At 38.3% G+C, this 27,247-nt stretch overlaps 1 protein-coding gene across 3 annotated transcripts in view; it reads right to left on the bottom strand.

Annotated features, from left to right (window-relative positions):
* Positions 1-27,247, bottom strand: part of LUZP2 (leucine zipper protein 2) — a 477,893-nt gene that overhangs the window by 162,543 nt on the left and 288,103 nt on the right. For all 3 annotated transcript variants that reach the window (XM_070735253.1, XM_070735244.1, XM_070735262.1), the window contains exon 5: positions 18,832-18,894. In XM_070735253.1, coding sequence (XP_070591354.1) covers positions 18,832-18,894 — 63 coding nt within the window. The remainder of the gene's footprint in view (positions 1-18,831; positions 18,895-27,247) is intronic.

Raw genomic sequence — 27,247 nt, 5'->3', positions numbered from 1 at the left:
CAATGAATTAAATTTCAAATGTTTGTTAATTCTAATCACTGCATGGTTTAATTTGTCACAAGGATATGATCATTCAGTCATTTAATTTCCTTAGTTTGTTTTCACTGTTTGATAAAATGTTACATGTCATTTCTTCTAGATGATGAGATAAGAATTGACATTGAATGAGAGTCTACATTACAGTGTATCTATAACAAAAAAGTGAGGGGTACTTTGTGCTCTCTGAGCTTGCTTCTTTTCAAGGAAGTTTAGAGAGCACCAAGAAGCCCTCTTTTCAACGCTGATCTACAAATATTCTCCTACAGTGATTCTCAACCTTTCTAATGCCGCAACTCCTTAATACAGTTTCTCATGTTGTGGTGACCCCCAACCATAAGTCTAGTGCCAATTCTCCGAGCAGAGCCTTAAGCTGATTGGCAGGAAAATCAGAGGGACACCTGATTTTCAGAATGTAAAAATATTATTATTATTATTATTATTATTATTATTATTATTATTATTATTATTATTTATTAGATTTGTATGCCGCCCCTCTCCGTAGACCAAGTTCCAAGGCACCAGAATAGAAGCTTTAATTCCTAACAGCATGGGTAATTTGTTTTTCCCATGGTCTTAGGCAACCCCTGTGAAATGGTTATTCAGTCCCCCAAGGGATACTGACCCCCAGGTTGAGAACCACTGTAGGAAGAAAGTTGGTGAATGCATGAATAAATATTTATTTGTATCTCAATGAACCGTTGAACTTACCTGAACGGTCTTCTCGCTGCACTGCGAAGAGAGTCCAAGGTGGCTATTACTTCAGCCTTATAGGCAGGGACTGAGTTAAAAATTAGCATAATTATTATGTCCCGCCCACCACTGCCCCCTTCCAGTCAGTAATAAAAACGAAGGAATAGTGAAAGGAACCAAGCTTTATTTAACAACTATTAACCTTCAAGAAACTGCGCACCTGGGCTAATAAGCCGGGCGGGTTTGGACTCTCTTCGCAGTGCAGCGAGAAGACCGTTCAGGTAAGTTCAACGGTTCTTCTCCACTGCCCTGCTCAGAGAGTCCAAGGTGGGATATACCCAAGCCACACTTCAGGGAGGGATAGGCTGGACCAGGGGTGCTGAAACACAAACTCCCTGTAGCAGTCTTCTGCTGAAGGCTGCCTCCGTCGAAGCGAAAGAGTCCAAACGATAATGCCTGATAAAAGTCATGGGGGCAGCCCAGGTTGCTGCTCTACAAATGTTTTCAATCGGTGCTTGTGTAGTCCAAGCCGCTGTAGTAGCCGCGCTTCTGGTGGAGTGAGCAGTAATCCTACCCGGTAAGGGTGTCGATGTGGTTCTGTATGCTTCGATGATGCAGGTCCTGATCCATCTGCTAATCGTCTTAGCTGATATTTTCCCTCCCATGGAGGATGGAAGAAAGGACACAAAGAGGTCCTCCGACTTTCTAAAGGTGGTTGTGCGGCAGATATATATTTTTACGGTTCTTCTAACGTCCACCTTATGCCACCGTAGCTCCGATGGATGAGAGCCATGGGTGCAGAAATCCGGCAGAACAATGTCCTGAGCCCTATGAAACCTGGTGTTGATCTTGGTTAGGAAGCAAGGGTCCAGTCGTAGAGTCACTCTATCTGTATGGAAAACACATAGGTCTGGGCGGACCGATAGTGCTGCCAGCTCGGAGACTCTACGAGCCAAAGTGATGGCTACTAGGAAGGCCACCTTTATCGAGAGAAAGCGAAGCGACACCTCCCTCAGTGGTTCAAAGGGGGGTCCTGTCAATGCCCTCAGGACCAATGGTAAGTCCCAGGATGGAAAATGGTGTACGACTGGAGGGGACAGATTTGCTGCCCCACGTAGGAAGTCCTTCACCCAAGGGTGATGAGAAATTGGGCAAAAGGGGTCTGGCCTAAGAATTGTTGCTATGGCCGCAACCTGTCGGCGGAGGGTGTTGGGTGCCAGCCCTTGTTCCAGTCCCTTCTGGAGAAATTCTAGAAGGTGTAGCACTGAAGATGATGAGGGAGAGACTCCTTGAGCCCTGCAAAAGGTGCAGTATGCTGCCCAGGTAGCCTGGTAGATACGTGTCGTTGACGGACGGCGTGCTGCTTGAATGGTATTGATGATGCTTTCCGGAATCTGTTTTGCCCTCATGCGGTTCCCCTCAATCGCCACACGGCAAGCCTCCACCACTGGGGTTCTGGATGCACTATCGAGCCCTGTGTCAGAACTAGATACTGGTGCGGTATTCTCCACGGCGGAAGGATTGACAGCCCCATCAGGTCGGCAAACCATGGGCGTCTGGGCCAGAATGGGGCTACGAGAAGAATTTCCGCCTCCTTGGAAATGATCTTGGCAACCACCTTGTGTAACAGGCAGACCGGGGGGAAGGCGTACAGAAGCCCCTTGGGCCATGGTGATAGCAGTGCGTTGACCTGTTCCGCCTCCGGCATCGGGAAGCGAGAGAAGAACCTGGGCAACTGGTGGTTGTGGCGCGTGGCAAATAAGTCCACTTTTGGTACGCCGTATCTGTGAACAATCAGTTGGAAAACCTCCGGGTTCAGTGTCCATTCCCTGGGGTCGATTGTTGTGCGACTCAACCAGTCTGCTTGGGTATTCTCCACCCCCGAGATGTGCTCGGCTCGAATCGAGGCTAGATGTTTTTCTGCCCATGACATTAACGCGTGGGCCTCCTGCATCAGGCGTCCTGAGCGTGTGCCTCCTTGGTGGTTCACATGTGCTCTTGTCGCCACGTTGTCCGTTAATATCATGGCCCTGTACATGAACGACTGCAGTGCCTTGAACACTGCTCGTAACTCCAACCGGTTTATGTTGGGGTCTGACAGGTCCTCTGGAGACCATCTGCCCTGGGCCCCCTGGCCCCCTGAGTGAGCTCCCCAGCCGGAGAGACTTGCGTCCGTAGTGATCATCACCTCCTGGTGAGACAAAAAGGGGGAGCCCTTGGCTATGGCGGATGAAGTCCACCACTGAAGGGAGAGGCGAACTGTCGTGGTCAGGTGCACTTGTCTTTTTGAATTGCTGAGACGAGCCTTTTGGAAGGGGAGGAGGAACCATTGCAGAGTGCGAGCATGTAACCGGGCCCATGGAATGATGTTGATACAAGAGATGAACATCCCTAACAGTTGTGATAGCTCTGCTAGGGAAATTCTGTTGCGACAGGAGATAGAACGAACCAGTGTTACTATCCTTTGCTTCCTCTCTGATGAGAGGAAGACCATGCCCGTCGAAGAATCTATTATGGTGCCTAGGTGGAGCAGGCGCATGGTTGGCTGCAAATGACTCTTGCCCCGATTGATGGTAAAACCTGCCCTTTCCAGAGAGTCTATTGTCCAGGTCAGGTCTTGCTTGGCTTGTTGGGGGCTCCTGGAAAGGATAATAACATCGTCCAAGTATGCTAGAAGACATATGGATTGTGCCCTGAGGCTTGCTGTTAAGGTGTCCAAAAGTTTGGTGAATGTCCTCAGGGCTGAAGACAAACCGAAGGGCATGTCCCTGTACTGGTAGTGCTGGTTGGTAAGACAGAAACGGAGGAATTGCCGATGTAGTGGATGGACCGGGACGTGGAGGTACGCCTCCTTGAGGTCGATGGAAGTCATCCAGTCCCATTGGCGAATGGATGCCAGTATGGTGTGTAGAGAATGCATTTTGAAGCGTTGATACCTTATGTAAAGGTTTAGCTGTTTCAGGTTCAATATCAGACGGCAGCCGCCAGAAGACTTGGGGACCACGAATACAATGGAATATAACCCTAGTGTCTCTTGATGTGGTTGGACAGGCTCTATTGCTCCTATATCCAGGAGGTGCTGGACCTCCTGAAGAATGAGGGATCGTTTTTTGGATGATTCAGTGGTGTCTCTATGAATCTGTTGGGAGGTCGATGCAGAAATATTAGTTGTAGGCCTTGATCTATGGTGTCTAAGGCCCATACGTCTGTGGATATGGATTCCCAAAATCCGGTGAAGCACTGCAGGCGTCCACCGATGGGAATGTCCTGGGAGGAGTCACTTTTGTTTGCGATATCCTCCCCTGTTGCCTCCTCTAAATGATCTACGGGATTGTTGAAACTGCTGGTTTCTGTTCCCATAACTACCTCGATCAGCTCGGTAAGAGGGTGTGTAAGTCCCCTGTCCGTAAGCCCTTGTGACCGGGGATTAGGTCGAGGAGGGCTCCAAACGAAAGGACTGCCTACGAAAATATGGGGCTCCCCGCCTGTCTTGACTTCTTGCTGATCGTGGCAAAACCTTTTTCTTGTCTCTATCCTCGATGAGGACTGAGTCTAAGGACTCTCCAAAGAGATTAGAGCCCTGATACGGTGCTGCGGCCAGGCGCCATTTCGATTTAGCATCCGCTTGCCACGAGCGAAGCCAAAGAAGGTGTCTGGCTGACAGGTTTGATGCCAAGGCGCGAGAGGAGAATCTCGCTGCCGCCAAGGTGGCGTCCGCGGAGAATTCAGTGGTGGCAATAAGTTTGTTAACATCCTGGCGAAGTCTGGCATCTTCCGGTCCTAACCTGGTAAGCATGTCTTTCAACCATATGATGGAGGCCCTGTTAAAGAAGGATGCGGCCGACGCCGCTCTGAGGCCCCAGGCGGACAGCTGATGAATCCTCCTGATCATATTCTCCGCTCGTCTATCATCTGGCTTCAGCCCGTCCGCCATGTCTGATGGCACAACTGCATTGGACATCAAGGACGTTACCGGGGTATCCACCGAGGGATACTGGAGTAAATCCTCCACCTCCGGGTCAAACGTATAAAACTTCCTATCCCAGGCTGAGGGTCCTAGGGCTGCAGTTGGCTGTTGCCAAGGTTTTTTGATATTTTCTGCAAAAATGGGTACTGCAGGAATGTGTTCAGATTCCTTCTGGGGCTCATTGATGAGCCTGGCAGCTGGCATGATGCCTACGTCCTGAGCTGCTGCTTTTGTTGAGTTGTCAGGAGTCAAAGTGGCCTTGGCCTTATTTAACAAAACTCTGAATAGAGACTGCTTGAATAGGCCCGCTAAAGGAGGCTGCTCAGGCAAGGTGGCCTCATCTCCGGATAGCTCATCCTCTGGATCCATGGGCATCTCTCCAAGGCCTTGGTCCTCCTGGAAGGAGTCATGCACAGATGTGGCAATATCAGGTACAGTCCAAGGATCCTGCCTGCTAGTTCTAGGAAGAGGGGAAGGCCTCTGCTGGGCACCCACTGCAATGCCTTGAGAGTAGGCCGAGGCTATCATATCCTGTAAGGATGGAGACATTGTTTGCCAGTTGTCTATGGGGCCTCTAAGGTCCGCTGCAGTTGGTGTAAATGTGGCTGCTGCAGCCTGAGGGGGTTGAGACCTTGGCTGTATAGCTGGTCTAGACCATTCTGTCCTCTGAAACCCTTCTGCAGGTGGAGCACTCAAAGGGCGATCAGGTGATAAGCCTCCTGCACCAGTGAGATGAAAGCCCTCCAATGCAGTCTCAGAGACCGAGGGACTCTGTTGACGTGGGGGGAGAATGCTTGAGGGGCTTGGCCCTTGTCTGGTCTTGGTTATTTCCTTTTTTTTTTTTTTTTTTTTTTTCAATTTTTTTATTATTTTTCATAAAACAGACATACAGACGTACAAACATTAAACATAAAATGGGGATGTATTTCCCCGCTTCTTTTGAAAGTATACATTCAAATAGAGAAAAGAATACATAATCAAACATTTGTTGAATGTTAAAAAGTCTAGTAAAAAATTTTCAAATCTTAAATGCAATATTAGTACAGTATAAGTAAAAATGCTTAATATGTTATTTAAGTGTAATATATTCATCTAATCAAACATTCAAACTAATCTCAATTACTAAGCATACATAAAACAAAATTTTTAATATATCGCTTGTGAGTAAACAACTATGTCAAAATCATCAACAAATACATCTAATATTGTTATTACCTAAATAAAAACAGATCTATCTCTTATTTTTTCTTATCTAACCATTTATATATGTTGTTCCATGTTTCATAAAATTTTGTATCTTCTTGATCGTTTAATCGTCTTGTCATCATATCCATTTCAGCGCAATCTAATATTTTAGCTATAACTTCTTCTTTCTTGGGGATTTCCTCCCCCTTCCAGTTTTGCGCGTATATTATTCTAGCCGCAGTTAATATGTGTATAATTAAGTAAAGAGTTTCCTTCTTGTAAGTCTGATTAGTAATTCCTAATAAGTAAAATTCCGGGGTGTTATCTATGTCATATTTTAATATTTCTTTTAATATCTTCTCAATCATCTTCCAATAAGTTTTAGCTTTGCTACATGTCCACCATTGATGGTAATAAGTTCCTATATCTTTCTTGCATTTCCAACACAGTGGGGATGTTTTAGGAAACATTTTTGCTATCCTGTTAGGTGGAAGGTGCCATCTATAAAACATTTTAATTTGGTTTTCTTTTAATGAAACTGACTTGGTCATTTTCCAATTATTAATCCAGACTTTTTCCCAAGTATCTATATCTATTTCCTTGCCTATATTTCTGCACCATCTTATCATGGTATCTTTTAGAGTCAACTCTATATTTTTGTGAGCGATAAGAAATTTATATATTTTCCCTATCATTTTTACTGAATTATTAATAATTAAATGACTTAGCAAATTCTTACTTTTATTAAAAGTATAAAGAGTTATATCCTTCTGGTATCTGGATCGAATCTGGGCATAATGCCACCAATCTATTATTATCCCTTCTTCTTGTAGTTTATTCCTAAGCTTTAGCTTCATCTGATCATTTAATAATTCTTTATATCTATAAAATATTTTCGTGTCTTTTATAGATTTTGGATGTGTTATTGCTTCTAGGGGGGCTATCCATTCTGGAACATTTAAGAAGTGATTTTTCTTTATGTCCTTCCAAACCTCTAGTAAATACTTCCTTAATGTGTGTCTTTTAAAATATGAGTGATTTTTTTCCTTGTCATACCATATAAATGCATGCCAACCCAGCATAAGATCATGTCCTTCTAAATTTAATATTCTTTTATTCTCTAAGGTTATCCAATCTTTAATCCATGTTAAGGCGGCGGCCTGATAATATAATTTCCAGTTTGGAAGACCAAATCCTCCTCTTTCTTTAATGTCTTCCAAACAGTTTATTTTTATCCTTGCTTTTTTCCCTTGCCATATAAATTTTTTAACTAAGTTTGTCAAAGTTTTAAAGAAAGTTCCCCCTGGGTTTATTGGAATTACCTGAAAGAGAAATAAAACCTTAGGCAAAATATTCATCTTGATTGTGGCAATTCTTCCTAAAAATGATATTTTCAGGTTGTTCCATGTTTCTAAATCTTTTTTAATTTCTGATAATAATTTTATATAATTATCATTTTTTAAAGTTATTGTTTTCGCTGTTAAATTTATTCCTAAATATTTTACTTTCTTTACGGTTTTTATTCCAGAAATATTTTCTAATTTAGTTTCTTGTATTTTATTCATATTTTTGGTTAAGAAAGAAGTTTTACTTTTATTTATCTTTAAACCTGCTACCTTTCCGAATTGTTCAATAGTTTGCAATAAAGAAGGGACAGTTGTTATCGGTTCTTCAATTATAAACGTTAAGTCATCTGCAAAAGCTTGGAGTTTGTAAGTTTCGTCTCCTATAGTTAAACCTTTTATTTCGGAATCCGCTCTTATTTTAATTAATAAAGTTTCAAGTGTCATAATAAATAACAATGGTGATATAGGACATCCTTGACGAACTCCCTTGTTTATATCAAGTGCTTGTAATTGGTTATTATTTAATATTATTTTAGTCGTTTGTTTTGAGTATATAGTATCTATTAAATTAACAAATTTTGAGCCAAATCTCATTTTGTTTAATTGCATTTTTATAAATGTCCAGTTAACGTTGTCAAAGGCCTTTTGAGCATCTAAGAACATTAAGGATGCTGTCTTATCTGGATGTTGTTCATAGTATTCTAATGTATTTATTACTGTTCTAAGGTTATTTTTAATTTGTCGCCCTGGTAGAAATCCATTTTGGTCTTGATGTATTATTCCATTTATAATTCTTTTAAGTCTATCTGCATAAATGGCAATAAATATTTTATAATCTACATTTAATAAAGATATGGGTCTATAATTTTTGATTTTTAGTGGGTCAGTGCCGGATTTGTGTATTAAAGTTGTCAGCGATTCTGACCAAGATTTCGGAATTTTGCCCTCAAGTCTACATGAATTAAAAATTTCTAACATATAGTTTCTTACTATTTCATTGTCTATCTTATACCATTCTGCCGGTATAGCATCCGGACCAGTGGCCTTATTGTTTTTCTGTTTTTTAATTATAGTTAGGAGTTCTTCCATTGTTATTGGACCATCCAACATAGTCTGTTGATCTTCTGTTATTTGTGGTAATTTTGAAGCCTGTAGGTAATTAAAAACCTCATCTTCACTAACATTGTCTTTGGCATAAAGATCTTTATAAAAGTTATAAACAATGTCCGCCTTTCCTTCTGTATCATATTTTATTGTACCATCTTTGTCTTCTAATTTTTTTATCAATTTGGATTGACTCTGCTTTCTAAGTTTATATGCTAACCATCTGCCTGGTTTATTTGCATGTTCAAAATAATGTTGTTTTGCTCTTTTAATTTTTTCAGTTATTTGATTTTGTTCTATAATTCTAATTTTATGTTTAATTACATTTATTTCTGTTTTAAAGTCTCTGTTCTTGGTGTGTTGCTGCGATGCAAATTCCAATTGTTTTAATTCATTTATTAGTTGTACGTACTTTAATTTATTTTCCTTATTGTATTTTGCTGTGTAAGATATTGTTAACCCTCTTATATAAGCTTTGAGTGTATCCCATATATTCTGTGGAGTGGTGTCTGGGGTTTTGTTAATCTCAAGAAATATTTTTAATTCCTTTTCGATCCAATCTTTATATTTCTTATCATTTAGTATAATTCTATTCATCCGCCAAATATTCTGTTTGTTGTTCCTTCTTATATAGACCACTATTGGGTTGTGGTCAGCCCATGTATTAACATCTATCTCTACTTCCCTTATTTCTTCTGCAACCATTTTTGATGTCCATACCATGTCTATTCTTGTCCAGATTTTGTGGGGATTAGAATAAAACGTAAATTGTCTTTTATGGGGGTGTCTTTCCCTCCATATATCATTTAGCAATAATTCTGTTTTCATTTTTTGGAAAGTACTAGGTAGTAGATTTCTTTTTGTTTTTTTCCTTTTATTATGGCTCCCTCCCCCTGAATGGTCTAATTGCCTATTCACAATAGCATTAAAATCACCTATTATTAATACATTCTCAATAGCTAAGTCTATTATTATTTGATGTAAATTTTTATAAAATATCATTTGGTCTTCATTGGGAGCATAAATAGAAACAACCACTATAGGTCTAGGTTCAATATCAACTTGTACAATCAATATTCTACCATCATTATCCTTATATATCTGTTTGGAATTTATAGAATTCTCTACATACATCACCACACCTCTTTTTTTTTGATCTGCTAATGCAGCATACATTTTTCCAATTTTGGGATTCAACAATAATTTTTGGTTATCTTTTTTGATGTGTACTTCTTGTAATATTGCAATTTGAGCATTTTGATTTCTGATTTTAGAGAAGATTTGTTTCCTTTTCCTTGGTTCATTAAGTCCGTTAACGTTTACCGAAAAGATCTTTAGATCTTTAGTTGTTGTCATTTAGTGGGTTTTTTGGTTTCTCGCTGAGGCTGAACTCTTCTTATAGCACCTTGGTCCTGCTCTATTGCTAGAGCTGTGGCCCCCAATAGTTCTTCTTGTTGGATTGCTAGTATCTCCCCTGATTGCTGTTGTGCTGGTTGTTGATGAGCCTCTTGTTGTTTATCTGAAAAGTCCATGTGGCTGATGCCACTATTTTCAAAGAAATACCTAGCTTGTTCTACATTTTCCAGCTTGTATCTTGTAGAACGCCATGTCAGAGAAAGACCTTGTGGGATTAACCAACGATAGGTTATATTTTCTTTGATCAAAATTCTGGTAAGAAACTGGTAATCTCTTCTGCTCTCTCTGACACTTCTTGGAACTTGTTTTAATATTTTTATTTCCACTCCTTGATGTTGGAGTTTGGAGTTTCTTGCCCAATGGAGTATGTCATCTCGCAAAGTTTTCCTGGTGAATTTGATATGAATCTCTCTTGGAAGATTGTGGCGACGGATGTAACTATTCGAAGTCCTGTAAACTTCATCGATTTCTTTCACTAGCGCAGCAGGATCCTCCTGGAGTATACCTCCAATCGTTTCCGCCATAGTCATTTTTAAATCTTCATCTTTTTCCTCTTTCATATTCTGAAATCGTAGTCCATACGAAGCACGTTGCATCTCCAGCTGAATAATTGATTCATCATGTCTTCTGTGTCTTGCATCAGCTCTCCCTTCGAGATAATCAATTCTTTTTGCGTTTTTGTCAGATTTCTCTTCAACCTTTTTCACTCGATCATCACTTTCTTGTAGTGTTTGTTGGATCTCCTTTATCTGGTCTTTCACCTCGCCCATATCAGCTTTCAGTTGGGCCATCTCCTTTTTAAATTCTGCCAAGTCTGCTTTTATGGCTTCCCTTTGTTGTGTTGCATCCTCTTTTATAACCTCTCTTTGTTGGGTGGCATTCTCTAGAGATTTAAAGATAGAGTCCTGCATATTGTTTAAAGTTTCTTGTAATGTTGCAAAGTTGGGCTGCGTTGTTTTGTCTTTTTCTTTATCCTTGGAAGACATGGCTGAGGCCTGGTGTGTCGGGGAAGGACGTGGGGACACTTGTGGAGAAGAGATTGTTGCAGTAGGTTGTTTTTTGACTGTTTTAACAACGGTTGAATAAGTTGACATTATCAATTTTGAATCCGCTGTTTAAAATTTGAGTTAATTTAAATCAATCTAAATTTATATATAGTGAAAAGGAGAAAATTTCTATAAATTCCAAATCTATTCAATCTATTTTATTAGCGGTTACGCTTAAATTATAACTATTCAATTATCAAGAAAGTTCAAAATTCAAAATCCAATATATATTGTTATTAATTATTTTAAAAATTTAAATTGTCTTTAAAAATTTAAAGATATAATACCTCAGGAAACTAATATAAAACTTTTAGGAATAAAAAACCAGTAAAAGTTAAAAATAAATGGTCTAATAAAAAGACAAAATAAATGACAGCAAAGAAAGAGTAATAACTATTTTAAAAAGGGAAAGTTTGAAAAAGTACAAAGAAAAAAAGAAGAGAAAAAAGATTTAATAAGGCAGCAAGAAGAGGGAGAAAAAGGGAGAGAAAAAAAAAGGAAATGGGGAGTATTTCAATTCAAATAATTAAAATAGAGCAGGAAACCAAGGTTTGCTAACAATGCATAGTCTTCAATTCAAACTTCTTTCAAAAATAGAAATAAGAAGAAGGAAAATCAGAAGGAGAACAAAGAAAGAGTTAATTAATCAAAAAGAAAACACAATATGTATAGTTATATTCTTCTTATAAATCAGGAGATTATATTAGATGAATAAAGAGTGTGAATCCCAATGTCAGAAAATACAATTGTACTTAATCCCAATTGCAGGTCTCACGAAAAAAAAAAAAAGTCAAATTAATAATTTTCTTGTAGTTAAAATGGAGTCTATGTTCTTTTCCAAATTCAAGACAAAGGCAAAAAAAAATAGATCCCAAGATGGAGTCAGGTTAGAAGTCAGAAGTTCATATGATCAGGCAGATGTGAAAAGGTTCTCAGAAGAAAAAATAATCCCAAGGAAAAAAAGCAATCAGCAAGTAATCCAAAGTAGTTCAGAGACAGTCAGCAAGTAATCCAAGTAGGTTAATCCAAAGGTAAATATTCCAAAGGAAAGGTATCAGTTCCTTCTATTTCCCATTTATTTTCAAGTTGTTATATAATGATATTATGTTGCAAAGACAACAGGATGAGAGAAAAAAAAAATAAGGCAACAAAGTTATATTCCTCCGCAGTTAAGATGTCAGCCCAGAACACAATGTTTTAACAGACTATAAAAAAGAAATTTTAGTCATCTTTACTAACTTCTTTTAAGCATTGAAATCTTCTAAATAGCCATTTCCAGTTCAAAATCTTTTATTGAAGCATAGAGTAAGAAAAAATATTTTATAGATTCCAAAATTCAAATACAGGATGGAAACAATGAAGATGAGAGAATTTAGTCTCGGCTGTTATTTGCGGATGAGACTCAGAAAAAAAAACTTTCACTTTCGCCTCGTTAAAAAAAAAACTTTCCCTTGAGGCTTGCGAACGATCAAATCTTCAGATTTTGGTCTTGAAACAAAGAGGAAATTTTTTACCTTGAGTCCTTTATCGGATGTATTCTTTTTCAGTTAGATAAATGTAGAACTTTCAATTTAAAGCTTTTTCTCAGCTTCCCGCTGGGTGAGGGGAGAAAGCGCTGGCCGGTCCTCTCAGACGAAGAGGATCGGTTCTCCCGTCTTTGGAGCTGCGGGGCGAACCGCTGCCTCTGGAGTCTCAGCGATGGCTCCTCGGGCAGAGGGGAGCCCCCTGTTCTGGGATCGGGCCATCCGAGCCCGATCCGATCGCGAATGCGACCTTCGAAGGGGGTAGAAGGGATCGCTTGGCAGAGCCCTGCCAAGGATGTCCCGCCGCGATCACCGCCAAACCGGAAGCAGCTGGTCTTGGTTATTTCCAATTGGGCTTCCAGGGCCTTCTCTTCTCAGCCTCCTTTAGGCCTGAGGACTGGGAAGATTTCCCCTTAGATTTAGTGCCATGTGTCTTGTCCTTCCCCTTATTTCTTGAGGGTACTGTAGGTTCACTAGGGCTGCTTTGAGGCAACTGCGACAGACAGTAATATGAAGAGGCTCTTTCACGATGTTAGGTAAATTGCGAAATGACTAGGGAATTGCGACGCCCAAATAGCGCGTCATCGCCCCCTTGTGGCTGATTGGCCTATGACTAGAGAGGCCTCTCCTTTGACCTCATTGTCATGGCAACAGCTCTTAGTAAAAAATGGCGGCTCTGGAAGAGCTTGATGTAGCTGAGTCATTGCATCCCAGCCTGATTTCCTCCCAAGATGGCGGCCGTGACATCAGGCGGGAGGAGAAACTGTCCCTTAAAATGGCAAAGGAGAACCTATGGTCCCCTGAGCCTGCCATTTTTGCCGGTTAGATATCGGGCGGCGCCCCAGCCCCCTCTCGGCAATTTAGAGCCCTTCATGCTGGTCGCTCCGACCGCGGCGTTTCCTGGCCGCCAAACAGCTGATGGGGGCCAACAAGCCCCTCTTCCAGCGATTCTGAGGCTTACGTGCCACCGCGCTTAAAACGCGGGTTTCCAGCCGCCAAACAGCTGATCTAGGCGGTCGGAAAGAATGGAGGCAGCCGGGACTCCTCACACTCGGTAAGAACCGATCCGGAGGTGCTGCCTCGCGCTGGGCATCCAAAGGGGAACCTGGGTATGGATGGGAGGGGGGTTTGATTGCTCACGTCAGGGACCCCATACCAGCGCACCCTGTCTGCAAAGCTTGCTCCGGAGAGCAGAGGCTTCTCAGGGTTGAAGAGTTGGAGAACGATACCCCGGAGGGCAGAGGCTCTCAGACTTCCAGGAACTCCAACTTCATCCTGTAGAAAAGGAGAAAAAAAGGGGAGAAAAGGTTATTTTTTAAAGAAATAGAAGCAGGAATTTATTTCCTTAACTAGAGAGAACAAAACTCATAGTCCCTATACTATGACTGAGTTTTAAAAACTGACTGGAAGGGGGCAGTGGTGGGCGGGACATAATAATTATGCTAATTTTTAACTCAGTCCCTGCCTATAAGGCTGAAGTAATACCCACCTTGGACTCTCTGAGCAGTGCAGTGGAGAATCATTCAATCCTGAATTGGTTAAAGTGTATCTGCTTTTGTAATTTAAAAAAATCACTAAAACCTTTAGAGACAAAATGTGGTTGTCCCGTGTGCTTATTTCATCTCTAATTACACACACACACACACACACACACACACACACATACACACACTATGATCTATCATATACAGAGCTTCTTAATGTCTCTTCGGAATTTTGGAAGTGCAAAAAATAAACTTTATAGAAAAAGCATAATCAATTAATGCATCTAAGAATTAGATATTTACAATGGGAAAATCCCCATACATTGCATTTTTGCTTAGGAGGTTACACCATCAAAGCTTAACTAATTTCATTTAAAGAACAATATTCATCAAAATTCATTAGACACTGCTAAGCATTTAGCTGAAGCCTTTCAGGCAGTCCCAAAGCAGCCTTCAAATTCCATTTCATATTTTCTTCTTTTTATGCATCTTTTTAAGCGTTTTATGTGGGGAACGAACATAGATTTTGTATAACTCCCTAAGTGACATTTTAATGCTACTCTCTTCCCAAAGAGGTTGGTGAGAGAGCATTTGGAAAATGAAATTGTCTTAGAGGAGCTAGTGGGTGACAAATGTTTTATCCAAGTTACTTTATAATATAAAGTGGCAGAGAAAATCAAAGCTCTGTATGCTACCTTGGATCAAATATTTCAAACAGCTGGAGGCATTATACTTCCAAAATGTGCCAAAACAATTTGAGGCAGTTTAAGAAAATCTCAAATGAGTTTATTTTTTAGTCATATATTTAAGTGAAAATTAAATGCAATATAGCAACAATAAGGAATAGGTTGGGGTTTTTTTGCTAGTTAATCCCCTTGTTTCCTTCCTTGATGCGGAGGAAATCAATGGTTTTTTTCTGGCATGCAATTTTTCTTGAGGTTCCTTTGCTAAAACCTAAGAAGGTTTTAAACCAAAAATCATATTTGAGTCATTCCGTGTGAAATGGACCAATTTTAAATATCATCCCTACCTTACCATTTCAGGTTTTGATGAAATTTTGCACATAGTTTCTTTATGATATAAAACTATGCTGTGCAAAATTTTAGTTCAAAAGACTAAAAATTGGGAGTTCTAGGAGACCTCAAATAAAGTTTGCAAAATGCTGAGTCGGCAAAAATGACATTTTGGGCCAACTTCTAGAAGCTGTAAAATTACTGTTGGATTCCTGAACAGCATATTCTAGCAATTCTTCCAGCACCAGCAACTACAGCACTTGGACAGCAGTATAAATTACCAAAAAACCCAGCTTAAATTATCAGTGAAAAATTCTTGTCTCTGCAGCTCTGATGTTTTACTACGGCTTGGGAACCATTGAGACACTTCCTTTAGGCTTGGGAACCTAGGCAAAGACACCCAAAAGAGCTTGGGAACCTTGTGTAAGATGTCCACCTTCAGGCTTGGGAACCTGTGCCAAGTGCCCCACCCGTGGCTGGACATGCCTAGCTATGGTGAGCCACCATGGACCAATGCATATTTAAAGCACTAATTGACTTATACAGCCATTAGAAACATCAATGGGCCTGTTTCCTCTATTATGCAACCATACTGACAAAACACAAAACACCCACTTTTTTGGAGCCTTATTTGAAACCTGGCCTCACCCTTTCATTTCCTAACAAACATTCCTGTTTTTTAATAGTTTTGAACACAGTCTTATAATATCTTGTGTTCTTTTGTTTAAAAAAATGCTACTTATTGAAAAAAGAATCATTTTACTGCACTTGTATCAATGAAGGTTTTTCAATGCATATATGAAGAGACACCAAAATGAAAACAATATATTCTTAAAGAACAGAATCTGCTCTTTCTAATGGTGCTCCATTGAAGAGGATTGAAGCTGCCCCACAGGATCAAACAGGGCATCAAAGATAGCCAAAATTTGGCGAAAACCCGTTAAGTACCAACTTTGAACTCTTATATTTTTTCAACAACCTGAAGGAAATTGCTGCAAATTGGAAGTCCTCGTTGCAGCTGTGTACTTAGTACACCTGCCAAAAATAAACCTGAAAGGTCAAGTAATTTTAAAACTACAGAAGCCTGAAGATTGCTGTAAATTCATTTTTCAGGATTTTTTTGCAAAGTTTGAGCCTGAACCATGGTAAAGGTAAGAGGAGTAGGTACATGGGGTTTTGTCAGTTTATAAAGCCTTACAAGGTGTGCAGGTTCTCCAAATATCACCAACATACTACTGAAACTGCCACGTTTACAGCTTCTAGAAGTTGGCCCAAAATGTCATTTTTGCCGACTCAGCATTTTGCAAACTTTATTTGAGGTCTCCTAGAACTCCCAATTCTTAGTATTTTGAACTAAAATTTTGCACAGCACAGTTTTATATCATAAGGAAACTATGTGCCAAATTTAATCAAAATCTGAGATGGTAAGGTGGGGACCACTGTTCCACTTCACACGGAATGACCTGTTTATCATTCTGACTTCTATCAATAAGTATTAACACTTTATTATACTTATTAATCATAATTTTGAAATCTTTTTCAGTTTCCAAAACATTTTTGTATCTGAATGATTATATGCAGTAAAGGGCTACCAAAATTTTTACTACCACACTGTGGGCATGGCTTATGCAGGACACCCTGCATTTTCTTTCAACATCTTTCAGTGCAAATTGGGTGCTCTCCATTTTCGCTACCCCACTGCATTCCCCCCAATCCAGGCAGTAGCCCATCCTTGATTATATGATGCCAGCCATAACTTTTGACAAACTATTGCATGAAATGGTAAATGTATTTTAACTGGAACCCAAAAGAAGAATCTTTTATTTCAATTGTCCTGCCAAATTGTTTGGGCTGCAGGCTGTATCTGCAAATATTGTGATGTTTTCAGATTTTGATCAAAACAAAATCCAAAATGTTATGGCCAAGCAGGCTAAGTGAATAAGTAAACCTCACTCATCTCCTTTTTATTTCTCTGAATGGTTTTGATGTATCAGCCTACTGTCAATATTTCTTCTTTCTTTCCCTGTTTCACTGCCAAAATGTTTAGCTTCAAGCACAACATATTTAGTTTCTCCAGCCTCTCCTTCCTGCAATATTCTTCTCTTAGTTATCAGTGTCCTTGGCTTCAAGTGTGGCACAGTTAGCAATTTCCTTAACCTATTTCCTTATCTTCATAGCATCTTATTTTCTACAACAACCCTTAACTATAACTGATGTCCTGACTTCCAGCATAGCACATCCAACCAGCCTATCAATCATTCCTCTTGTTCTTCCGATTGCCCTCCTTTCTTCCCTTCCTTCTTAGTGTCATCACTAATGTTTTTACATTTATGCTGATTCTCTTCACCCTAAATTTCTGCTTGGAACACACATTTCAGACCAAGTTTGAGAATGAACATGTTCTTTGGTTCAGAAGTGGACATTGAACACTAACTGTTCCATAGTTTGCATGCAGAATATTTTCCACACCTGTATTAAAACGTATTTGCTGTATTATGTGATGCCAGGTGCATAGGGAAATTTACTTTCCCTATGAAGCTGGCATCCATAATATTTATTTTTATTGATTGATTGATTTTGTCCATTGCAAAATGAGAGTTATATTGGATATACATATAGTAAATATATAATGAAGGTTATAGAGGATATACTCATAGTAAAATATATCTAAGAAAGAAGAGAAGAGAAGAAATAGGAATAAAATATATCAGTGAAAGAACAGAATAAATATAGGAAAGAAGAATGGTATAGGAGATATAGGAGAGCAATAGGACAGGAGATGGAAGAACAAAGAACAATTCCAAAATCTCAAAATGAAAGTGAATGCATTTTGTTTGTTTTGAATATGTAATGTAAATAGTTTGAATTTGAATTTGATTGGTTCCTCTGTTTGAGCGGGAGATTTGTTCAACTGTCAACCTTGTCTTTGGTCGGGAAAAAAGAGTATAAATACAGGAACCCAAGTGCTGTTCACAGTTCGCGCCTGAATACTTAGTAGCGGCTTGGAGACAATGTTATTGCTGAACCTTGGAGAATAAACCGGTTAACCCTTGAGCATCTGAGGCTCATTTATTTTAGTTTGTATTTTTATAATTTGTGTTTTTTCAAATCTTTACAGAAAATGCAAAAAAGTAACTTCAGTTTTCACTTCATTGAATGTTGTAAAGCAGAGCTGAAGATGAAGCTTTTTCGAAGGAAATAATTAAATATCCTTCATTGGGAGAAATTAAAAATTTCTACCAACCAGAATTGAAAACTGAAACTACATCATCAGTAACTCAAATACTGAATTATTGAATAATTGGTCAGCTGGAATGAGTGCATTGGCTGACAATTTTTTCACTGATATTCATGTCTATGAATGACAAAGAAGTGATGTGAGCATTGATTTTGCAGTTATAAATAAATTTTAGCGAGCAGCCAAACTGGCAAATATTGAATATGCAAATAATGAGAAATAACTATAAAAAATGTCAACAGTGTCTTTCGAGTCAAGTTTGAATCATGGGAATATCCATTTGACTGTTTTAGTAATAACATGGAAGTGATTTGTCATTATTTGCATTCTGGCCCATAATCACGATCCGCTCTATTCAGCCAGAATAACTGGTTATATAAATACATAACACATAACAAAATTATGAGAAAGAACCAAAAACTCTCAATAGTGTTTTTATCAAGATTATGTTGTAACAAAGCAAGTATCCACGTATTCTATATGTACCCACAAATTAGTAAACAGAGTTATTTTATATTTAAATATTCAGGACAATTTATGGTATTAACTACAATTTTATAAGTTTTGAATGTTTAAATATTCAAACTAGTTCTTTCTGTTGAAATACATCATTTTTATTATATAATAAAACAACAGGAAATGTATTATTGGGAATATGATGGGCATCTAATACCTTTTCTTTTTCCCATAAAAACAATTCATGGATACCATGTATTTGTTTCCTAACAAATGTGTAGCAATTATTCAACATCTTTTGGGAAAAAATGATAATAATCTCACCTCATTTTGGAGATCTCTGATCATTTTGCTTTTTCTCTCCATTTCGGTCTTCAGAAAATTAATCTGGAAATGTAAATTTGAAGAATTTATTGTAAATCTTGCTCTGAGTAGGCTTAGAAGGCAATAAAATAGTATCTATTAATGGCTACATTGCTTCAGCTGTCAGATAGATTTCTTTTGTAGCTCATTTGTACCTAGGCCAGTTTCAGTCTGTTTTAATCTTAGTCTGTTTTAAATCCAAAATTTAATTATTTCTGAAAAACCTTTTTGGAGTTTCAGAATCACCAATTCATTGATGGCAAGACCGTGTAAAGGGCTACCAAAAATTTTATTGCCACACTGTGGGCATGGCTTATGCAAGATGCTCTGTATTTTCTTTCAACATCTTTTATTGCAAATTGGGTACTCTGGGGTGGAGCTCCATTTTCGCTACCCCACAGCATTCACCCCCATCTGGGCAGCAGCCCACCCCTGGCAAGACCCATCCAATCCTTGTATAGGTGCCTTTTGCCTCTTCTTAATTCTGAGTATTATCTTTACTCCAGGCCTATTAACTCAGAGTAAAAGGGTATTGTGGACATACTGTAGAGGAAGACTGTTGAACAACTCAACAAACTATATTTCATCATTCCCTCTGTTCAGGACTGTTTTCCTCCTGCTCCCACAAAAAAATGGAGGAAAAAATGAAGTCAAATATTGAACAAGCTGCTATAGCTTATTATAAAATAGTATTCCAAATAATACTTTTATTAATCCTGTATTGATGTATAGATAAATTAAAAGGATAGAACACATAGAATAGGTAAAATATAGAACTTAGCCTTGTATGTCTAACTATTATTATTATATTATAATATAATATATTATAATTATAATTAATCATAATGAAAGGTTCTCTAGGGATTGTGATTTTTGTGTGTGATTCCAGAAATTATTTTTTCCTGTATTGCAGTGAAAATGAAAAGATTCAGTCTCTAAAAATACCTCTGAATTGTTTGCACAGGATCTATAGCAGCAGTTTATACTGAATAGATTTTTTCACACACATTTATCTTGCTAGAAATAATACTTGTATTATTGGACTGCCAACCTGCTTAATTCCAGGAATAGCATTCCTGTTTATAGATTGCTTATTAAGTTTATAATAATAATAAAAAATATCTCCATGTTCTCAGCAGACTTCCAATAACTGAACCGCTTGATGAGGTAAGGCTGAAGTAAATTAATTTCACACATTTTTCACGAATAACTTCAAAAACCCTTTAAATAGGCTTTATTGGATTTCTTCTGTTAATTTCCTCTACTGCTACCTTTATTATTCTTTTTTTCTTACTTTTTTTCTTCCTCCTTTTTTCTGAAAAGAAGCACAGAGGATGTTTTAAGGCTGCCCTAAAATTATTTATGATGGCTCGCTTACTTTATAGGTGGGTTATTAATTCTTCAAAGCAATCCTGATAAAGTATAGTAAAAAGATCAAAGCTTCAATAGCTCTTCATATCCAGGCTGCAAAGAGATAACAGCAGGTAAAATCTCTGTTTACTTACTAGTAAATGTTCAGAATTTTGCAGTCCAGATCAAGGAACCTATTTTTATTTTCCAGCAGCCAAAATTTTCCTGTGTTAGCATTTTTAGAAATGTGTTCGTGTCTCTAAAATTCAACACAAGCTCATTCACACAGATTCTTATTATTTAGTGTCTAAATAATAAGAGTCTGTGTGAATGAGCTTATGTTGAATGAAGGCCTAGTCAACCATCCCTACCAACTTGAGAGTTCTGTGGCATGAGAGGAAAGATTTTATTCAGAGCTGATATTGATTGATTGATTGATTGATTGATTGTTAGAGTTGAAATGGACCATGAAGGCCATCAAGTTCAACCCCCTGCTCAAGCAGGAACCCTATAGCACACCAGTCAAGTGGCAGTTCAATCTTCTCTTAAAAATGTCCAGATATATTACAACTTCCAGTTGTTTTATTCAGATATTAAAAATTAGTAATCTTAAATACTTTAAAGTTTATTTTAACCCTGCCCGCCTCTTGACTACAATGACACATTTTTCTGCAGAAGTTCATGCTTTCAATTCTTTATCAAGAGAGAAGCCTTGACACAACCAATACTAAGATTGCTTACTCGGATCTTGCATTATTAGATTTCTTAATTATAGGAAAGCTTTCCCTTTGAGCTTTTTAGGAATCTTTAATTATTATAACTAATTAGTAGTATATTTCTGCATTGTTTTGTGTTACAGCAGGGCTGATAACCTCATGGCCTGCACGCCAGATTCATCGTGCACTGGCTAAGCCCACACTCGGTTTAGTGAAGTTACATCAGAATAAGTCATGTGATGACACCATGATGATGCCAGTTTGACACCCCTGTGTTATAGAAACTATCTTGTTTAGTTTATAACAAAGATAATATGTGGATGAGGGAGAGAGAGAAAACAAAGTGAACCAATTTTCTAAGTCTACATTCCAAAGTTAGCAGTGGTTTCCTAAACGGAGAAAGAAACATTTTAAGAGAAAACATTTGTGTTAGAAAGGTAATACTTCTCATCGTGAAAAATGGGACTATATGCAAAATAACAGCTATGTCTTGAGATTCCAAAATACATTCATCTTGAAACAGGGGTCTCAGTTTAAAGGCTATAAATGTGAGAACCAAGGTTTGCAAGATAAGCTTCAGTGTATGACCATCTTGGAGATATGACCTTAACTGAAGTCTCTTATTGTTGAAACATCTGGTTTATCTTCTATCTAGCACTATACCGATTGATTATAAATAATCTACATTGCCAGTGGAGAGAGAGACTAAGGAATTCTCTATATCCTGTCATACTATTCTTCAAGTGCAGAGTATAACCCAGCAATGGGTTGTTACCGGTTCAGCACGGTTCTAAGAACTGGTAGCACCAGCAGTGGGAGGATCCGTCCATCCACCCAGGACGCTTCTGCACATGTGCAGAAGTGTCGCATGAGCACACATGCAAACTGGTAGTAACAAGTTTTAGAACCACTACTGGTATAACCATTTGTTATGGAAACTCATAGAATCCTTAATACATACAGAAGATCTTTACTAGACAACTATGCTTTTATCTGTGGAGGGCAATACAAGAGATAGTCAGATGAATAGTGCTGAATATGAGCAGAGAATTACCAGTTGACCTTTGGGATAATTCTTCAATAAAACCATCTCTTCATTGCATTCTGATTTAAAGCAACTGTAAAAAAAATCCCCCTTTTTCACAGTAATAGTCTTATTATAATTATACTACTCTGTTTTGCTCCCCACTGTCCTTATAATGCTACCTTAGCACCTTAAATCATGAGATTACCCCGAATAAGCTGTGTTTAATTTAAATGGGCAAATCTTAGCAAGTTATGCTGAAAGCAGAGAAATCTCAGAATGCTGGTCTTGCATATTTCAATGGTACCTGCAAATATTTTTTTTAATAAGCAAATATGTAAGGATTAAATCAAATAATATTCTAAAGTCAGCATAGATCAGCCGAAGGTTGTTCCCAGTTTGAACCAATGTTCCCTTTAATAATTTTGTGTGTGTGTGTGTGTGTGGGTGGAAAAGTATAGTGTCTGAGTGGCACATTTTCATGCCTGAGCACAGATGTCACCCAAGACAACTTGTTGCGTAATTATTTGGGGCTCGGTGCTGGGGCAGAATAAAGTCCCTTCACATTCTGTTATTCTGTTATTTTATATTTCAATTAATCTCATTATCCTCTTACAAATCCAGATAGGCCATCATGCCTACTCCTCCTTCTTATATATTCTTCTCAAAAGAAACTAAAACCCTTATACAAACTTTTTCTAATTAATAGGGGGGGAAATCCTTCTTTTTTATTAAAATAAATTAATAATAAAACAAAACCAAAATCTATTACTATTAAAACTAAAACAACCAGCAAAACCAAAACCACAACTATTAATAAATCCATGTTTAAAATTTTCATTTCTTAAATATTTATCATAGTATTATAGTAATCTAATAATACTATGAAAATCTATCTGAACACCAATGCATCAATTAATACACTGCTCAAAAAAATAAAGGGAACACTTTAGTATCTTTACTTTAGTAACACTAAAGTATCATACATTTGCTGATTCCTCCAGTTCAAAGTTTGGAAATGTAAATTAGCATATTACTTAATGTTCAATTTTATAAGAGCGCTGTTTTAAGAGAACTGTCTGAGACAGCTTATTTGCAATTTTGTTCAGGAAACTATCTTTACTGCCTAAAAGCAATATCAGTAAATCTGTCTAAGCCCAACATTTATTGCAAAGGTGAGTACCTCAATATGCCCTTTTGTGACAGTTCTGTGACAGTAAGGCCACACTTGGAATACTGCATTCGGATTTGGTCAGGGGACTGGAGGCTAAAACATATGAAGAACGGTTGCAGGAACTGGGAATATCTAGTTTAATGAAAAGTAGGACTAGGGTGACATGATAGCAGTGTTCCAATATCTCAGAGGCTGCCACAAAGAAGGGGGAATCAAGTTATTCTGAGGGTAGGACAAGAAGCAATGGGTGGAAACTAATCTAGCCGAGAAGCAACTTAGAACTAAGAAGAAATTCCCCGACAGTGAGAACAATTAACCAGTGGAACAGCTTGCCTCCAGAAGTTGCGAATGCTCTTAAAAACAGTGGAAGTTTTTAAGAAGATGTTGGATACCAATTTATCTGAAGTAGTGTAGGGTTTCCTGCCTAAGTAGGGGGTTGGACTAGAAGACCTTCAAGGTCCCTTCCAACTTTGTTGTTATTAAAGTTAGAAAGGCAGTTAGAAAATGTTTCACATTTTAAAATATCTATACAAGCCTCAAGAGACATCTCTTTAGAGGAATATCTTCCCACCTTATAGACAGTACTTCTAGAAACTGAGAATAACCATAAACAACTTCTACATCTAGTATCCAGTATCTAGTTCAGGAAACACAGATCAGTTTCGCATGCCTTGATTGTTAATGAATTATCTACCTTCTGTCTCTCTAGGACTTTCAGATGACTTGCATCTAAGGAGTTTGTTTTGATTTTTTTTATTTTGTTTCTTGCAAAAGCAAAATCAACATCATTTAGCAGGAATTAAAAGCACCTTCAATGAGACTAAAAAAATACAATATCCAATTAGAAAAAGCCATACTTTTAAACATTTGTACAGAAAGAAGTTGCTGATTTTAAAAAAAAAACTAAAAATATGATATCTGTACAATACATTTACAATGAAATTGGAAGGGAATTTGTCATTATCCTGCATAGAAAGATTAAACATGATCAATTTGCTTTTGATTACATACATGACCTTGTAAATCCTCCACAAAAAGCCTGGATAGCAGATATTCAGATGACAAATATGCTGAGTATCAAAATGCCACTTAAAGATTTGAGCTAGATTCAACCTTTCTCTCTCTCTCTCTCTTCCTTTCTTTCTTTTTCTCTTTTCTTTCCTCTCTTTTTCTTTCTTTCTTTCTTTCTTCCATTCTTTCTCTCTTTTCTTTCCTCTCTCTTTTTTCTGTTTTTCTCTCTCTTCCTCTCTCACTTTTTCTCCCTCTCTTTCTTTCCCCCCTCTTCTTTCTTTCTCCCTCCCTCCTTCCCTCTCACTCTTTCTCTCTTTCTCTTCCTCCTTTCCTTTCTATTTCTCTCTCTCTCCCTTTCTTTCTCTCTTTCGTTCTCTCCCTTCCTTCCTCTCTTTTTGCTGTCTTTCTCTTTTTGCTGTCTTTCTCTTGCTGTCTGTATAAGGGTTTTCTCTCTCTCTTCCGTCCTTCCTTCCTTTCTCCCTCTTTCTCTTTCTCTTCCTTCCTCTTTTTTCTTTCTCTCTTTCTCCCTCCCTATTTCTCTCTCTCTCCTTTTCTTTCTTTCTCTCTCTTCCTTCCTTCCTCTCTTTTTTGTCTTTCTCTCTCTCTTCCTTTTTTCTCCCTCTTTCTCTTCCTTCCTCTTTTTTCTTTCACTCTCTTTCTCCCTCCCTATTTCTCTCTCTTTCTCTCTCCCTCCCTCCCTCTCCCTCTTTCTTTCTCCTTCTTTCTCTCTTCCTTTCTCTCTTTTTTCTCTCTCTGTTTCTCTCTTCCTCTCTCCCTCCCCAGGGTTGAAATCCAGTCAGTTTTAAAGTCATGCCACACTTTAGAGTTGGAGGGAGGAGGATGGGGGAAAGGAGACAGGGCTTTTTTCTCTCTCTCTCCCTCCCTCCCTTTCTCTTTCCCTATCTTTCTCCCCCCTCTCTTCCTTCCTTCCTCTCTCTCCTGCCAGGGTCCAACTGCACTCACTCTCCACGATGATCAGGGCAGAGTGCAGCCAGACGCAGGCACCCCGGCAGGAGAAAGCAGGCTGCCCAGCTGCACTCACTCTCTGGCTGGCTCCTATCGGTAGCAGCTGCCACAGCACCCATCCCCCCCATTACTTGCCAATGTGCTCACCACCCAGGCTCAACAAAGCCAGCCGAAAGAGGGACTCTATCACTCCGGGAAAGGGCGGAAGTACCTGATGGGTGCCACTATCTTTTCCAAAATGGGCGGGGCCAAACTTCCTCTTTGGCAATGAGAAGTGAGCGAGTGAGCGAGCTTAACAGAGAAGTGACCAAGTGAGCGAGCGATTGCCAACTGTGCGGGTTTGAAAAATGATGCACGACAGTTTCCTGATGGCTGTGCATGCACACACATGCACAGCTTAAAAGGAACAGTGGTTTGAACCAGTTCTAAGAACCGGTAGCACCAGTGGCAGGAAGATCCACCCACCTGCCCAGGATGTTTCTGTGCATGTTCAGAAGCATTGCGCACGTGAGAGCACATGCACAAACTGGTGGCAAAATAATTAATAATCCACCTCTGACATAGATGTAGCACTACAAATTAGCTGAAATCTCAATTTAACATTCAAACTCAGCAAACTTTTATTGAAATGTGAGTTTTGAAGGCAAAAGGGTTTGAATCAAACTGATTTGAAATTTTCTTTGATCAATGAAACCATAAGTTATGTTTGCCTGCAGCTTCTTCATTTTGTGGCCAAATGGGATGAAGTGAGACTGAAAATAACAGGACTGAGAGGTCTGTTAGAGGATATGAACTGTGCTGCCAGGTTTTGGCTGAGCACCTCAAAGGTTATACTGTAGTAATTTCTTGAAATATCTCCTTCCTCTCTTTCAAAGCAGCAATAGCAAAGATAAAAATGATAAAGCCTACCAGCCCACAAATCATTCATAAAAGAGCCTTTACAAAAGTTGTGCTGAAACAATGCTGAAAAATATCCTACCGTAACTTAAAGTGTTTTAAAAGCAAGGTTATACACATATCAAAGAACCGCTGGCAACCTTGTCAGCATGGTTTATTGGTAGGGCTCTTATTTTTAGCAGATGACTAATGTACTGCTTTTTTGTTTATTTCTTTATTTGTTTTAATATTTTATGTAATTTCCCTCCTTTCCTTTCCCTCTCTTCTCCTCTTTGAGAAGTTTGGGAACTCTGCTTGCTTTCAATATTGTGATTAAAATGAACTACAATATATCCTAACTAACTCTTTTTCTTTCTCTCTCTCTCTCTCTCTTTCTTTCTTTCTCCCTTTCTTTCTTTTCCACCTTTGCTATGAAACAATGTTCTGGATTTTATACTACCTTAGGCCAAGAATAGTGGAAAAGCTCAGAAAAATAAGTAATTGGTTTGCATTTCAATTTATTTCAGGGTGGATAGAGAAAATTAAATACCAGGTAAAGAGAGACTGAAATATCTGAAAAAAATCAGACATAGTGAGTGTAGAAACTAATAAAGTAGGGCACCCTTGAAAAAGAATTTAGAAGGTATGATTGAAAATGCATGGAAGAACAGTTATGACTTTTTTTTCCAGTTTTAAAATAAAACATATTAGAGGCCCTATAGTAGTATCAAAAACCTTTCCCAAAATATTTGGAAACTATTGTTCTTGTAGGGCTATTAATGATCAAATATTAACTTGGTGAAGAAACCATATACAAAGCTCAAATCTTCTAACAAACTTGTAGCATATGGAAACCAATAGCCACTGATTATCCTTTATATCTAATACAGAAGTCACAAACCCTCTCTAAATTTTCTATAATCATCCTAATTTGATGATTTTCTCTCATATGTTTCAAATTTAATAAATATACCATAATTAGGTTGTAAAACCAAACAATCATTAACAGGTTGAAAAAAGTAATAATGGTAGACTTTATATATATATGGAAACAATTAAACTGTGCATGCTACATTAAGTTCTGAAAGAGAATTAAGCACATCTTGTCAGTTAATTTCTTCAAAAGCCCACCAGCTGTGCTGGTATATGCAAACAACAACAACAACCTTTTAATTCTGTTCTCAATCTGAGCATAAGAAGTTGGAAACTGTAGAACTAGTCTCAGTTCAAACAGCTTATGTGAAATCCATCCATCCAACC

Source organism: Erythrolamprus reginae, chromosome 1 (genome assembly GCF_031021105.1).
Source record: "Erythrolamprus reginae isolate rEryReg1 chromosome 1, rEryReg1.hap1, whole genome shotgun sequence".
NCBI lineage: Eukaryota > Metazoa > Chordata > Lepidosauria > Squamata > Dipsadidae > Erythrolamprus > Erythrolamprus reginae.
The sequence above is the reverse complement of the archived record's forward strand: the minus strand, read 5'-3'. Positions and strand labels throughout refer to the sequence as shown.